Below are 17,384 nucleotides of genomic sequence, written 5' to 3'. Positions count from 1 at the left end.
ACTCCATCAAATCTAGTCGAATGCTACCTAAAATAAATAGAATTGCACACGACTCAAAGTAGCATCCGTGGTGGCTAAAAGATAATTAATTCTTGATTAAACTCAACAAATTGAATGCAAATTCACTAAGAAAAGATAGGAAAGATGCTCACGCATCACAACACCAAACTTGAATTGTTGCTTGTCCTCAAGCAACCAAAATTAACATAAGCTTAGGATGTGAGTTTGCATGTGAGTGAGAGTTCAATTAAGCTCATGTTTCTTTTTGAAGTGGGGTTTACAACTGCAATCCGGAATAGTTTTGGCATCTCTCTCTCCTTTGAATCAAAAGAATGTCACTATCATTCGGAATTAGAATCTGGATAATATTATGAATTATCTACTCTTTTATACTTCAGTTAAATCCTTGAGCACATCAAATTCCTTTTAATTCTCTTTTCTTTGGTGCTTTGCACCTTGAGCCTAGTCCTGACTTTAAATGTTTTGTCTCAAGGATTACTTGACACAAAAACACCACAAGCACTTAATTGGGGAACTATCTTTAAGTTCTATTTTTTTAGTTACTCCCTGACAGTGGTGCTCAAAGCCTTGGGCATACTCTACTAAATGCACTTGATCTTGACTCTTAGTGCTCTGTCTCAAGGATTATTTGACACAATTACACCACAAGTATATGACTAGGAGAACAACTCTTTGAACTTTTAATCATGTCAGACCTCCCTTGTCATTGATGCTCAGAGCCTTGGACCTTGCTCTTATGCTTATTTGCTATCTCTTTTGCTTCAAGGATTAAATTTTTGTTTATTTCAGAGAAGTCATAACAGTTCTCTAAATTCTTATTCCTCATACATCAACATCCCTTGATTCAAATTCAAATATGCATTGTTCATGTCATTCATTCAGAATCACAAATAATACCATCACATTTAAGTAAATAAGACTACTCTTAAACATAAACTCAATTTCTCATGCAATACATTACTTCTTTTCTTTTGAATTCAAGCTCAGTGAGTAATACATGAGACAAATTTTTTTTAACTAAAAGCAAATGACAGAATGAAACCAAATCTAAGAACTGAAAGTACTAAAAATCATGCAGGCAATCAAAGCAACAGAAAATAGAAGACAACAAAATAAGAATGGAAGAGAAATAGAATGAAAGGAACTCAACCACCTCAGTTATGCTGGTGGCCATCTTGTTCCTCCATGAAGAACATTCATTTCCCTTTGGTGCTATTAAAATAAACAGAAAAGGCCAAAAGCAAAGGGACAACACCAAACTTAAAAGTTTGCTTGTCCTCAAGCAAAGGAAATCTGAAGACAGGGTGTTAAAAATTCTTCTTAATTACTCATGTTCCTGTTTTAATCATTCTGCATGACCAAAACACATGTAAAACAAGAAAAATTCTAAAAAAATTAGATAAAGTAATTTAAAACCAAAACTAAAATAACTATAATGCTAAAATCAAAATAACTATAAAATTAAAACCAAAGTAACTGCAAAACCAAGGATACTAGTAGTTGGGTTGCCTCCCAACAAGCGCTTCTTTAATGTCACTAGCTTGACACTTGATTGTAGAATTTTCTTCCTCTTCTTCTAGTTGGTTAAAAGAAATGACTCCAAGGGCGGAGATGTGAAGATTAGTGCCCCCTGATATAAAGTCCTCCTAACAAGCTTTCTTGTATTGTGATTAGCTTGATTCACCTTGCTTGTTGGGGTAGAGATTGGATTATTTTTTGATGACCTTTTCTTCTTCATAGATATTTTCTTCTGTTTCTTGGTCACAATCCCTTTTTCAGTGCTTTCCTTGGTTGCTTTCACTTCTTTGATTTCAAAATTTGGGTGTTGTATGATGGTTAGAGTGTACCCTTCATCAAGAACTTCTTGAATTGGTGGTTCAATAAACTCACCCTCTATGCCACTCTCTGCTTCATTGGAGTGCAGATTCCCATAATTGTTTTCATCCCTTACAACGTCCTTTGTTTGTGCATCTTCCTCCTTTGTTTTTGCATCTTCCTCTTTTTCCATGTGTGAGGATGAAAAGTTCTCTAATTCACTAGAGTATGGACTCCTTTGATTGATTTCCTCACTTTCTTCCATAGGATCTTATATTATATCTCTTGGGAATGAATTTGCTTGTTCCTCTTCCTGGGACTTGATAATCAACTGCACATATTTCTTTATATTTTTGACACTCGTCATTATATCATGTATGAATTCTTTCATGAGAAGCTCAAGAGATGATGGTTCTTGATATGAATAAGGAGATGGTGGCTCATGATATGAATAAGAAGGAGATGATGGTTCTTGATAAGAGTAAAAAGAATATGGTTCTTGGTATGAATAGGGAGATGGTGGCTCTTGATATGGGTAGAAAAACGATGGTCCTTGATATGGATAGAAAGGTGGGGGTTCTTGGTATGAATATGGAGATGGTGGTTCTTGATATGAATATGGATATGGTAGTTCTTGATAGTTGAAACATGGAGCACTAAAATTTCTTTGGTTTTGACTTTGCCAACCAAAATTCGGATAGTTCCTACATCCACAATAATATGAATCACTACTTGGGTGTGAGTAGTAACTAGGGGTGCACATGGGCCAGGTGAAGCTGGGTTTGATGGGATCCAGACCCGACCCGAAATATACACCGGATCTATTTATTAGACCCGAACCCAACCCTAGACCCGATGAAACCAATACACTTTCGGGCCACAATTATACCGGGTAAAAACCGGGTGAAAACCGGACCGTTAACATTACATTACGTTGATACCTTCTTGTAAGCTAGCATGTAAAAATATCCAAATTTCCAAGACTCCAACCATTATTTAACATGTTAAAATTCACTTAGAAAAATATAATAAGAACCAATCATTTTTTAAAATTAAAGCATAACCACAATCAATACTAAAGCAAAACCACAATCAATACTAATATTGTCTAATAATATCAAATATTTAAATCAATACAAATAACATAATATTATGCATTAGTCTAAAGTCTTATGCATTCTAAACATAAAACATTAACTTATAGTCTTATAATGACTAATAACACAAAATATTAAGGTTTACAATACTTAAATTCCAGATAAGAATAGTCATGATCCATCACTAATAACACAAAATATTAATTGTGTATGATAACCGGGCCGACTTCGGGTGACCCGAGCCATGGTCCGGACCCTACCCGAAATAATGACCGGGTCTATTTTTGAGACCCTTACCCGGCCCTAAACCCGATGAAATCACACCAAATTAGCCCCTAAAATGTTCGGGACCGGGCCGGGCCTTCGGGCCGGGCCGGGTCTGTGCACCCCTAGTAGTAACCCATGTGTTCTTTCTCTATTATTTTTCCTTAGCATAAAACACCAAAAAGAATTAAACGCACCAAGTGGTAAATAGGCAAGCAAAGAGGAAAGAACATAAAAAAAATAAAAATAACAAAAAAATGAAAATAAAATAAGGTATAAAAGAAAACGAGATAAAATAAAAATAAAATAAAGAAAATAAACTAAATAAAAAAAATAAAATAACTAATAAGCAAAACGGAGTATAAAATTCAAACTCAATAAGTAAAATAATTAGGAAGAATAAAACAACTAAAGGGATACCAAACTTAATTTTAAAAATTAAGAGAAAAAATTAAATAAAATAAATCAAAATATTTTTTTAATTAAAGATAAAAATAAAATAAAACCAATAAAATATAAAAAGATAAAAAATAATAGTAATGGACAGAAACAAAACAAAAATAAAAGAAAATGAAAATAAAAAAATATTAGGAAGGAGAATAAATATTAGGGGTGGCAAAGCGGGCTGGCCCGCCCCGCCCCGCCCCGCCCTGTATTTGGGCGGGCTAGCCCGCCCCGCCAAATTAATATGGGCTCAACTTGCTACCCCGCCCCGCCAAAGGGCGGATTGGCAGGTTGGCGGGCAGGCCCGCCTCTTTTTTTTTTTACCAAAATTTTTTTTATGATAAAATTCAATAAAATTCAATTTACCAAATTTTTACTTTATAATAAAATTATTCCATCAAATTTGTTTTTTAATATATAGAATAATATCTTTAATTAATTATTAATCCATTAAAAAATTATAATCAACCATAATAATTATTTTGATTGAAATTAACAATAATAAAAATAGGACATAACAAATAATAAGTCTCAAAATCTCAAACATAAGTGCATAATAATAACAAAACAAACACATAATCCACACATAAATTCTACCATAATTAAAACAAAACACAACATAATTCATAAATCAATAAGACACACAAAAAAATCCTTAAATCAACACACATAAATCAATTATCAACTTCTAAATCAGTAAAATTTGAATATGATCCAGAAGTTGAAACACCGCCTCTCCTAACACCTTGAGGATTCACATCTTTACCTTCGCCTTCACCTGCAATTAGAAGAATACCCAAATTTAGAACAAGATATAAATACTTATAAATATTAAATTAGTAAATAACAATGTAATTACCATCAACAAAGCCTTTATTCCAATTGCGAGTACAAATCACAGCCTCAACATTTTCTGGAAACATTCGACTTCTATATTTGTTAATGACATGAGCTCCAATACTGAAGGCAGATTTCGATGCAACCGTAGTAATTGGAATACTCAATAAGTCACGTGCCATGATTGATAACTTCGGATAACGACTCTCATATAATTTCCACCATTCCAAAACATCTAAATCTTCAAAGCAATCCTTTGACAAAAGTGGCTCCTCCAAGTATGTATCAAGTGGATTCTTTCCACTAGAGACCTCAGCTTGATGGTTACGTTTCATCAATTTCTATCAAAATAGAAATAATCACATCTTGTTAGTATAGAATAATGACAATTAATAAGAGAATTTAAAAATGTTAAACATTACTTACACCAACAATTGCGAGTCGCTTCTTGGTTGCACTTTCAGGGGTATGGGCCATGGATGAAGATTGAATACTAGGTCCTTGTGCTTGAACAGTTGGAAGAGAATTCTTGTCATATTTTTCAAAAAGTTTGTATAATTTTTTTTCACATGTTCCACCTTCCCTTTTGCAGTCTCAGCATCAATCTCTTCATACATAAGCTCTAAAGTAGAAATCTTAAGTCTAGGATCAAGAATAGCACCAAATGCAAGAATGACACTATACTTTTCCCAATACTTCTTAAATTTGTTCATCATCTTTTCTCCCATGCTCCTTAGAAGCTCATCTTCACTTCTCAAACTTCCCATCAAAACACATTGAATATGATAGACTTGTAGAAAATACAAATTCGAAGTAGGGTAAGATGTGCCAGAAATCAAATTAGTAGTTTCATAAAAGGGGTATAAAAATTCACATATCTTTTCAGCTCTCCCCCATTCATCAACTAAAGGACAATACTTATAAGCATGATCGGTTGCCTTCAAATACTCAAAGGCCTTCCGATACTTGATAGCACTTTCGAGCATAATGTACGTAGAATTTCATCGAGTAGTAACATCTAGATGCAACCCACTTGTAAAATTTAAACCCTGAATCGCTGAAACACATTCTTTAAACCTTATCATTCTACTTTCCGATCCCCTTACATATTTCACACTTTCCCTAATCTTATCCAATGCATCATGAGCAATTTTTAATCCATCTTGCACAATAAGATTTAAGATATGAGCAGAACAACGAATATGAAAGAACTCTCCATCACACAACAACCAATCATGCATATTTAATGTACTTTTCAAATGATCTTGGCATGTATCATTAGCAGATGCATTATCTAGTGTAAGAGTCATAATCTTCTTTTCAATTCCCCATTCATTTAAAAGCTCAAAAATCTTGGAAGACAATTCAAATCCTATGTGAGGAGGAGGCATATGACAAAAACTCAAAATTTTACTTTGCAATTTCCAATTCAGATCAAAAAAGTGAGCAGTTAGGCATAAATAACCCTCTGTAGTGATGAATGTCCACAAATCAGAAGTCAAACAAACTCTATTAGGAATGGCTAATAAAGTACTTTTAAGCTTTTCTTTTTCCCTTGAGTAAATTTTCAACACATCCTCCTTAAGAGTATTTCTAGTAATTAGGCCTAGAGTTGGACTGATGTGTTTGACCCAATTTCTAAATTTCTTATTATCAACAATAGAAAAGGGAACATCACAATCAATCACAAAGGCAGCAAACATCTCACGCGACACATGATTATCTATCTTGAGAGCCCCCATTTTATTTTGCATTTCTATCAAAGTTTGACCAATATCCTCGAAATCTATTTTCACGCACCTGTCCAAATGACGCTTAAGTGACGATGTCCCATATTATTTACCGCCAGCCTTAAACTTCTGTTTGCATCCATCACATTGAGCACGATCTATTCCATCATCACCAGGTCCATGCTTTGTGAAATATCTCCACACATCAGATGTTACAGCCTTTGTCTTTTTCTTTTTAATATCTTCTTCCATTTCAGATCTTTCCATATTTTCAGGATTTTGTGTTACATTCCCACCATCAACTTCCATAGAGACAGAATCATCCATCACAGAATCAACAACTCAACCTAAATAACACAAATACATAACAATATCTAAATCAGCAATAAATCAATAATGTTGCATCAGAAGTCAGAACACATCCACCAAGCAAACTAGCAAAGCATCACAGAAAGCAACAAAGTAAAAGTTCAAACTAAAGTTACATACTTAAAATGATACAAATACAGTAAATCAGTAATACTCTAATAGAAGCCACAAAAAGATAAGCAAGAAATAAGATGAATAGCACTATAATTTCTGGTGTAATTAATGTAATTCTTTTCTTTTTTTTCTGGACTATTTCAGTAGATCATAAGCTTTGCATAAATTAATGAACATAGGCCTTCAGATTAGTACTATGCTTATGTTTTCAATTCATAGGTGAATTTCAAGGGAGGCAAAATAATGAAATGGTAGCAGAATTATTTTATATATATACGGCCATCTAAATACATATAATGCTTCTATAACAAATTCATAAATTCATAAACAAATCCACAGTAATTTATAAATTCATCAATGCTTCCTGCCTGCATAATAAGTACCAGTAAAACAAACTTCAAAATCCTTCCTGCCTACTCTCAAAATTCATAAACAAATTTCATAAACAAATTTTAAAAACAAATACCAGTAAAACAAATTTCATAAACAAATCCACAGTAATTTATAAATTCATCAATGCTTCCTGAATCCTGCCTACATAACAAGTACCAGTAAACAAACTTCAAAATCCTTCCTGCCTACTCTTAAAATTCATAAACAAATTTCATAAACAAATTTTAAAAACAAATACCAGTAAAACAAATTTCATAAACAAATCCACATTAATTTTCAACAGCATCAAAGAAGCTGTTGACAAACCCCATTTGTAGGGTTTATCTTCTATTGGTTTTAAGAGCTTTTATCACCTTTTACCCACATTTATTCAATGAAATAGCATGGTTTTGTGATTGTCTCCTTATTTGTGCTTAGATGTGAAAACATGCTTTTTAGGACTTAAAATAGCTAAATCTAATTCTCTTTGATTCCACTAGATGCCTTGATATGTTTGTTAGTGATTTCAGATTGAAAAGGGCTAGGAATGGATCGAAGGAGTGAAGAGGGAAAGCATGCAAAGTGGAGAAATCATGAAAAGTCAAAGAAGTTGAACTCGCCCTTGGACGCACGCGCGCACTTGGCGCTCGCGCGCACCTGCGAATCACCCCATGGACGCGTACGCGTGCTGTGCACGTACGCGTCGGTGCTGTTTTATGATTTTTTAATGAAAACGTGGCCAACAAATTCTGAAGGGTTGTGGGGCCCAATTGCAACCAACTTTGGCGCCAAAGATGCTATTTAAAGCCAAGGATTGAAGAGCAAAGGGGGAGATCACACATTAGTTCATTTCCACACATTAGGATTAGTTTAGAAGTAGTTTTTTAGAGAGAGAAGCTCTCACTTCTCTCTAGAATTAGGATTAGGATTAGGATTAGTTCTTAGATTTAGGTTTTAATCATTGCCTTCTTCTACTTCTACATTTCAATTCCTTGTTGTTAGATTCATTCTTCTCCTATTCTTTTGGTGTAATCTCTTTTATGTTGTTCTTATACTTTGTTGTAGATCTAGTATTGTTCCTTCCATTTTCTTTCAATTCAATAAGAGGTAATCCATAATAATTGTTCTTCTTTGCTTTTTTTTATTGTTGATCTCTTATTTTTGTAGTTGTAGATCCCTTTGATTCTTGCACTTAATAATGTTTACTTCTATTGCACTCTATGTGTTTGTTGAAATGTCTCTTTTAGTTTTAGTGTAGATTTTGTTCCTCTTGGCCTAGGTAGAGTAATTAGTGACACTTGAGTTATCTAATTCCTTTGTTGATTGATAATTGGAGAGATTGCTAATTGGTTTGGAGTGCACTAAAGCTAGTCTTTCCTTGGGAGTTGGCTAGGACTTGTGGCTCAAGTCAATTCATCCACTTGACTTTCCTTTATTTAGTAAGGGTTAACTAAGTGGTAGCAATGAACAATTCTCATCACAATTGAGAAGGATAACTAGGATAGGACTTCTAATTTTCATACCTTGCCAAGAGCCTTTTATAGTTGTTAGTTTATTTTCATTGCCATTTACTTTTCATGCTTCTTATCCAAAACCCCAAAACAACTCAAACCAATAACAAGACACTTTATTGTAATTCCTAGGGAGAACGACCCGAGGTTTGAATACTTCGGTTTATAAATTTTAGGGGTTTGTACTAGTGACAAACAACTTTTTGTATGAAAGGATTATTGATTGGTTTAGAAACTATACTTCGACGAGAATTCATTTGTGAAATTCTAAACCGTCAAAAATCCAATCGTCAAAATGGCGCCGCTGCCGGGGAATTGCAATGGTGTTATGTTATTGGTTATTGTATATATGTGAATATTGTGAATATGTTTGCTTTTTGCTTCTTTGTTAGTTTTTAGTTTGTTCTCGTTATTTGTTACTATTTTTGTTTTTGCCCTCTCTTGCTATCATGAATTCTCACTTTGGCTATGAGTGTAGTTACAATTATGTTGTAGGTGATGAGAACTATAATGCAGTTGTGTATCAAGAATGGGATAATCAAAGGTGGGAGGAGCCATATGCTTATGATCAATCCTCATGGCAACAACCTCCACCAATGCACTATGAAGAAGAGCCATTCTATGATGCACACCAATCCAATGGCTATGGTGAATCTCCTTGTGATTTTCAAGAACCACCACCATATGCCTATGAGTCATATCCTCAACTTGAACTTCAACCACACTCACAAGCCTATTTTCAACAAACACCTCCCTATGACCATGATCCTTATCCATCACACCAACCAACTTTTGAACCATATGAGCCATACATGGAACCACAATTCCAAGATTACTACTCCCAAGAACCACCTCAATACACACCACCACCTTACCAAGAAGAACCACCTTCCTATAATGAACCCTTCCTCCAAGACAATGAACCCTCTTATCCACTCCAATCTTCAATGGATGAAATCCTTAGCCTTATACTTCAAGGGCAAGGAGAAATGCAAAGGGAGACACTAGAATTTATGGCTACTTTGACCAAGGTAGTAAGCAATTTAGTCTCCCAATATTTGAGTACTCAAGGCACTCCTATGGTTACATGTGGAGAATCAATTGAAAAGCATAGCATGAAGGAGAGATTGGAAACTCCGGTGGAGAATGAGGAATGCTACTTTGTGTTAGAACAATTGGAGGAACCTATGGTCATTGAAGAAGAGGAAGAAGTGGTTGAAGACTTAGGAGATGCGGAACCCCCTTGGGAACTTAGAATTGAAGAAAACCCCTCCAAGAAGATTGAATTTGATGTTGAGGAGGAAAGTGCACAATCTCCAAAACAATTTTTGAATGAAGACTTGGAAGGAATGAAGCAAGAATTGAGTTCCCTTGGTAATGAAGATCATGCATCCAATTTTCTTGGTGGAAAATCCTTTAAATTTGAAGAACCTTCTCCCAATGAATTTGAAAGTGATGTGGAGGTAGATTTCTCTTGTCCTCCAATTTATGATTTGAGTGAAGGAGAAGAGCTAGATGAATATGATGATCAAAGGATTGAAAATGAAGAAGTTTATGAAGAGGTGGAGGTTGACAAGGAAGAATACAAGGGAGGAGAGCTTGCAAGCACATTGGAGATACCTCTCCCCAAGCCACCACCATCTATCTTTTCATTCAAGTGGGTAAATTTTTTATACTTAAGCTTTATTATTCCCCTTGAATATGGTTTGCTTGAGACGGATGGTCAACTTAGACATATTTGTGGCTTTAAGAGTAAAAAGGAGATGGTTAGTGGTTTGAAATATCATTCTAGGTTCATCATGGTTGCATACTCAAAGCTTAATTGTAAGAGTTGGTGTAGAACTAGATTGCTTGGGTCTAGAAGGATGTTTGGTCACTTTGTTGAGAATTCACCTTGCTCACCACCCACATGGATTAATGATAATCAACTTGGAGATGGGTGTGAAGACAAAATATGGGATCCGGGAACACATGAGGATCAACATTGGGAGCCCATGGTTTGTGAAGAACTCCATCAAAGCTTGGAGGTATTAATCTTAAATGATGGAGCTTATTGGAAGTCCAAGCATTGGTGGAAGTTCCAAGATGAGTACAAGCACAAGCCACCTTGAGAGGAGCTCCCCATAAGTCCAACTTAAGGACAATAAATAAAAGTGCTAGGTGGGAGACACCCCACCATGGTAAAATCTTTTCATTTTCTCTTTTGAATATATGGGTAGAATTAGTTTAATTTCATGTTTTGGTAGTTTGTTAAGTGCATTTGATAGTTTAGTATGTTAAATAAGGTTTTATGGTGTTTTGGTAGCTATTTGGAGGTTTGGAATGCCTGGATTGGTGTCAAAATATACCAAAAAAAAAAACTTTTTGAAAAAACAGAGCACCATCCACGTGTACGCGCACTGCACGCGTACGCGTACATTGAGCATTTTCGACCATCCACGCGAGCGCGCCATGAACGCGTACGCGTGGGTTGAGAAGTTCCACCTTCCATGCATTAACCCGAGAGTTAGGCCCGCACTGTGCGCGCGTCGTGCCTTTAGCACAACCCCACTTGCGCGTACGCGCACAAGGCGCGTACGCGCCACTCTCGAAATAAACCATCCGCGCGCGCGCGCCATGCGTGCGTACGCGTGGATGCCCTTCCTTCACTACATTTCTTTTCTTCTCATTTTTCCATTTCTTTCCTTCTCCTTTCTTCTTTCCTTCTTCTACCCCTCATCCAACATTTCCAAACACCATGGATAACCATTTATTTTAGTTAGTTAATTAGTTAGTTAGTTAGTTTGTTAGATAGCTTTAGTTTAGTTTTCATTTTATTTTCTTTCTTTTCATCATAAGTGTTGGATTATTGACTTTGTTTACTATACATTGTTGCCTCCTTATTGCCTAAATGCTATTTTAGCATGAATGTTTTTAGATAACCTTTGTTGGATTCTATGATTGAGGTATATTTTTCTACTTGGTTTTGAGTTCTTTATGCTTACCTTTTGAAAAATACCAAGTGATGAGAATTGCCTTCGAGCTTGTAACTCTTCTTGAATTACATGATTTGGCCACCATGTGATTTGAGCCTTATTTTGTGATGAGGCAACCTCTTGATGATGGATGATGATGTGCATTTACCTTAATGCATGGTATTTCATGATCATATGCATCCATATGTGTTTAGCTTGAATGCTTTCATGCTTCTCTAATACTTGTTTTACCTTACAAGTTCACTTAAAGCATCTCAAGCACACTAGAATGAGTAAAGTGCATGCTTCTTTTGTGACATAGCTTTTTATGCTAATGTGTGCTCTAAACCGCGCAATTTAGGATTCACACACCTACTTGTCATCAATGTCACACTAATTAACTCACTCAATTCTAGTGATTCACCTCATTCCAACAATTATGCTTCCTTGCTTTTGTTTTCCCACCTTATGGTGTTATATTTTTGTTTTTCATGATGAATGCACCACAAGCAATAACGGAAGCAAGACTAAGAACACGCAGCAATCCGGAGAGTCGCCGTACCCCCTTGCTCATCTTTGAATGCACCGAGGACGGTGCAAACTTTTAAGTGTGGGGAGGTCGTCCGACCGATCGGCGATTTTGGGTGACAAATTTCTAATCCCAATACTTTTGCATTTCATTTTAGGTTCTTAGGATTTTTACTTGCATTTTCTTATTTTTTGCATATATATACACAATAAGCTTAGTCAAAATAATGAAATTTTTCAAGGATTTCTATCTGTAGGGCACCTCAATTGATTTGAGTAAAAACTCTTCATAAAACTTGCTTGAATTATATATCTTGTGGATCATGTTTTTGAGCTAAGAACACAAGCAAGTGAGATTTGAGCCTAATGGTGTGGTTACATCTTATAACCACTTATTTTTCCTTCTTGTGTGCATTATTCTCTTTCTATGAATGTAATCTTTGATTTGTTTGATTCTTTATGTCCATTATTTTGTGTATTCATGCATTTATATGATTGAGGCCATCATTTCATTTAGCTCACTTATCCAAATAGCCAACCTTTTATCTTCCATTGTTAGCCAAATTTGAGCCTACGATTAACCCACTTGTTCTTAATTTAGCACATTACAAGCCTTAAAGCGAAAAAACAATAAATGTCCTTATTTGGATCTTTGATTAGCTTAGGCTAGTGTGTGTGAGTATCATTCAAGTGTGGGAACCTTGGGACATTGGGTGAATAAAAGGGTAGTTTTGTATTATTATTGGAAATATTGGGAATTGGGTACATACTCATGTATTGATCAAATGTAAAACCTTATGCATTGAGGTTCTTGTATATAGAAAGAAAAAAATTTGAAAAACAAAAGAAAAAGAAAAAAAATAGTATGGAAAAGAAAAAAATATAGAAAAAGAAAAAAATAGAAAAAAAAGAAATAAAAAGGGGACAAAATGCCCCAAATCAAAGTATAGTCCAATAAAATCAATGCATAAGTGTTGTGAAATGAAAAGGAAATGCATGAGTATGTGAAAGAGTGAAGAATGGGTAGTTAGATTAGAACTTAATTGTATAGGATGTCATAGGCTAGGTGGGAAGTTTAAGCTTATCAAAGATTCAAATTCCAAGCTCACTTAACCAAATATGCATCCTACCTTGACCCTAACCCCATTACAACCTATGAAAAGACCTCATGATATATGTATGCATGCATGAAATATTTGTTGATTGTTAGAAGAAGAACAAATCTTGGAAAGCATGATTAGGAGAGAATTGAGTGAATCAACCCTAAACACTTGAGCGAATAGAGTGCAAACACATCCGGTGAGGGTTTGATGCTCAATTACATGTTTTCACCTATGATCATAATTTTCATGCAAGTTTGTAAAAATATTTAATAACTCAATTCAATTGTGGATTAGACTTGTTAGTCCTTAGCCCTTGAGCATATATGCTTCTTGGGAATTGATTTATTTTGACCAATGCATTCATTTAGATAGTTGCATATAGTTAGATTGCATTTAGTTAGTTTCCATTGAATAAATGCCATACCCTTACTTCATTCTTGGTTTAAGCATGAGGACATGCTTGGTTTAAGTGTGGGGAGGTTGACAAACCCCATTTGTAGGGTTTATCTTGTATTGGTTTTAAGAGCTTTTATCACCTTTTACCCACATTTATTCAATGAAATAGCATGGTTTTGTGATTGTCTCCTTATTTGTGCTTAGATGTGAAAACATGCTTTTTAGGACTTAAAATAGCTAAATCTAATTCTCTTTGATTCCACTAGATGCCTTGATATGTTTGTTAGTGATTTCAGATTGAAAAGGGCTAGGAATGGATCGAAGGAGTGAAGAGGGAAAGCATGCAAAGTGGAGAAATCATGAAAAGTCAAAGAAGTTGAACTCGCCCATGGACGCGCGCGCGCACTTGGCGCTCGCGCGCACCTGCGAATCACCCCATGGACGCGTACGCGTGCTGTGCGCGTACGCGTCGGTGCTGTTTTATGATTTTTTAATGAAAATGTGGCCAACGAATTCTGAAGGGTTGTGGGGCCCAATTGCAACCAACTTTGGCGCCAAAGATGCTATTTAAAACCAAGGATTGAAGAGCAAAGGGGGAGATCACACATTAGTTCATTTCCACACATTAGGATTAGTTTAGAAGTAGTTTTTTAGAGAGAGAAGCTCTCACTTCTCTCTAGAATTAGGATTAGGATTAGGATTAGTTCTTAGATTTAGGTTTTAATCATTGCCTTCTTCTACTTCTACATTTCAATTCCTTGTTGTTAGATTCATTCTTCTCCTATTCTTTTGGTGTAATCTCTTTTATGTTGTTCTTATACTTTGTTGTAGATCTAGTATTGTTCCTTCCATTTTCTTTCAATTCAATAAGAGGTAATCCATAATAATTGTTCTTCTTTGCTTTTTTTTATTGTTGATCTCTTATTTTTGTAGTTGTAGATCCCTTTGATTCTTGCATTTAATAATGTTTACTTCTATTGCACTCTATGTGTTTGTTGAAATGTCTCTTTTAGTTTTAGTGTAGATTTTGTTCCTCTTGGCCTAGGTAGAGTAATTAGTGACACTTGAGTTATCTAATTCCTTTGTTGATTGATAATTGGAGAGATTGCTAATTGGTTTGGAGTGCACTAAAGCTAGTCTTTCCTTGGGAGTTGGCTAGGACTTGTGGCTCAAGTCAATTCATCCACTTGACTTTCCTTTATTTAGTAAGGGTTAACTAAGTGGTAGCAATGAACAATTCTCATCACAATTGAGAAGGATAACTAGGATAGGACTTCTAATTTTCATACCTTGCCAAGAGCCTTTTATATTTGTTAGTTTATTTTCATTGCCATTTACTTTTCATGCTTCTTATCCAAAACCCCAAAACAACTCAAACCAATAACAAGACACTTTATTGTAATTCCTAGGGAGAACGACCCGAGGTTTGAATACTTCGGTTTATAAATTTTAGGGGTTTGTACTAGTGACAAACAACTTTTTGTATGAAAGAATTATTGATTGGTTTAGAAACTATACTTCGACGAGAATTCATTTGTGAAATTCTAAACTGTCAAAAATCCAATCGTCAGCTGTCCACAACCAAAATCACAGATTCACAGTTCCTTACTAAAATAACAAAAAAAAATAAAGATCTTTACTTACTGGCTCAGAGCCGTCGAGAGGTAGGGGAGGAGAGAGTAGCGCCGCCGGGATCCGTGATGAGCGGATAATTTGTACGCTTTTTGGCATTGTTTTTAGTATGTTTTTAGTATGATCTAGTTAGTTTTTAGTATATTTTTATTAGTTTTTAGTTAAAATTCACTTTTCTGGACTTTACTATGAGTTTGTGTGTTTTTCTGTGATTTCAGGTATTTTCTGGCTGAAATTGAGGGACCTGAGCAAAAATATGATTCTGAGACCAAAAAGGACTGCAGATGCTGTTGGATTCTGACCTCCCTGCACTCGAAGTGGATTTTCTGGAGCTACAGAAGCCCAATTGGCGCGCTCTCAACGGCGTTAGAAAGTAGACATCCTGGGCTTTCCAGAAATATATGATAGTCCATACTTTGCCCAAGATTTGATGGCCCAAACCGGCGTTCAAAGTCACCTCAAGAAATCCCAGCGTTAAACGTTGGAACTGGCACCCAAATGGGAGTTAAACGCCCAAACTGGCACCAAAGCTGGCGTTTAACTCCAAGAAGAGTCTCTACACGAAAATGCTTCAATGCTCAGCCCAAGCACACACCAAGTGGTCCCGGAAGTGGATTTTTATGTCTTTTACTCATCTCTGTACACCCTAGGCTACTAGTTTTCTATAAGTAGGACCTTTTACTATTGTATTAAGAATCTTTTGATCTTTGGAACCTTTTTCTTTAGATCTTTTGATCACTTTGGGAGGCTGGCCATTCGGCCATGCCTAGACCTTGTTCTTATGTATTTTCAACGGTGGAGCTTCTACACACCATAGATTAAGGTGTGGAGCTCTGTTGTACCTCGAGTATTAATGCAATTACTATTGTTCTTCCATTCACTTCCGCTTGTTCTTTATCCAAGATATCACTTGTTCTTCAACTTGATGAATGTGATGATCCGTGACACTCATCATCATTCTCACCCATGAACAAGGTGACTGACAACCACTCTTGTTCTACAAGCGTTCAAGGCTCTAGTGAATATCTCTTGGATTCCTGATTGCACGATGCATGGTTGATCGCCTGACAACCGAGTGCTCGCCTGACAAACGAGCCAACCATTCCGTGAGATCAGAGTCTTCGTGGTATAGGCGAGAACTGATGGCAGCATTCAAGAGAATCCGGAAGGTCTAACCTTGTCTGTGGTATTCTGAGTAGGATTCAATGATTGAATGACTGTGACGTGCTTCAAACTCCTGAGGGCGGGGCGTTAGTGACAGACGCAAAAGAATCACTGGATTCTATTCCGGCCTGATTGAGAACCGACAGATGAATTCCGCTATGCTGTGACAGAGCATATGCAATCGCTTTCACTGAGAGGATGGGAGGTAGCCACTGACAACGGTGAAACCCTTGCTTAAGCTTGCCATGGAAAGGAGTAAAAAGGATTGGATGAAGGCAGTAGGAAAGCAGAGAGACGGAAGGGAAGGCATCTTCATGCGCTTATCTGAAGTTCCTACCAATGAATTACATAAGTATCTCTATCTTTACCTTTGTGTTATTTTCGTTCATCACCATTACCATTTGAGTTTGCCTGACTAAGATTTACAAGATGACCATAGCTTGCTTCAATACTAACAATCTCCGTGGGATCGACCCTTACTCGCGTAAGGTTTATTACTTGGACGACCCAGTGCACTTGCTGGTTAGTTGTGCGAAGTTGTGTAATGCCATGGTATTGAGCTACCACGTTTTTGGAGCCATTACCGGGGATTATGAGAGTTGTGAAAAAGTATTGTTCACAATTTCGCGCACCAAGTTTTTAGCGCCGTTGCCGGGGATTGTTCAAGTTTTGAGCAAGCTTTTGGTAACATCAGTGCCAAGATCCGGCAGCAACATCAAGTTTTTGGTGTTATTGCCAGGGATTGTTCAGGCTGGACAACTGACGGTTCATCTTGTTGCTTAGATTAGGTATTTTTTTTTTCAAAATTCTTAAAGATGAATTCTAGAGTTTCATGATGATTTGTTGAAATATGCCTGGCTGAGAAGCCATGTCTAATTTCATTGGACCGAGGTTTCAACTTATCACCACAAGAGCTTGTTGATTTTTTATCAATCTTGCTTTTGGAGCAATGATCTGCTAAGGCTTGGCTGGCCTCTGGCCATGTCTAGTGTTTTGGACCGAAGCTTTCTTTGAAAGCTTGGCTGGCTGTGAA

General features: G+C 36.1%; 1 protein-coding gene across 1 annotated transcript; it reads right to left on the bottom strand.

The window, feature by feature from the left end:
• Nucleotides 1–4,315: 4,315 nt before the first annotated feature.
• On the bottom strand, nucleotides 4,316–5,464 carry LOC112701361 (zinc finger BED domain-containing protein RICESLEEPER 3-like). Its single transcript, XM_025752129.1, has 4 exons — nucleotides 5,048–5,464; nucleotides 4,905–5,006; nucleotides 4,501–4,819; nucleotides 4,316–4,419 (listed from the first exon to the last, which is right to left on the bottom strand). Exons 1-4 carry the CDS (start codon nucleotides 5,462–5,464, stop codon nucleotides 4,316–4,318), a joined length of 942 nt encoding a protein of 313 aa, XP_025607914.1.
• Nucleotides 5,465–17,384: the final 11,920 nt, after the last annotated feature.

This window comes from Arachis hypogaea, chromosome 7 (genome assembly GCF_003086295.3).
Source record: "Arachis hypogaea cultivar Tifrunner chromosome 7, arahy.Tifrunner.gnm2.J5K5, whole genome shotgun sequence".
Classification (NCBI taxonomy): domain Eukaryota; kingdom Viridiplantae; phylum Streptophyta; class Magnoliopsida; order Fabales; family Fabaceae; genus Arachis; species Arachis hypogaea.
The sequence above is the reverse complement of the archived record's forward strand: the minus strand, read 5'-3'. Positions and strand labels throughout refer to the sequence as shown.

Excerpts from the sequence above, each read along its gene's own strand:
- LOC112701361 (XM_025752129.1), bottom strand. The coding sequence starts at position 5,464 with ATGCTCGAAAGTGCTATCAAGTATCGGAAGGCCTTTGAGTATTTGAAG. Across the intron at positions 4,820-4,904 it reads AGCGACTCGCAATTGTTGGT|AAATTGATGAAACGTAACCA; the intron begins GTAAGTAATGTT and ends CTATTTTGATAG. Across the intron at positions 4,420-4,500 it reads GAATAAAGGCTTTGTTGATG|GTGAAGGCGAAGGTAAAGAT; the intron begins GTAATTACATTG and ends TTCTAATTGCAG.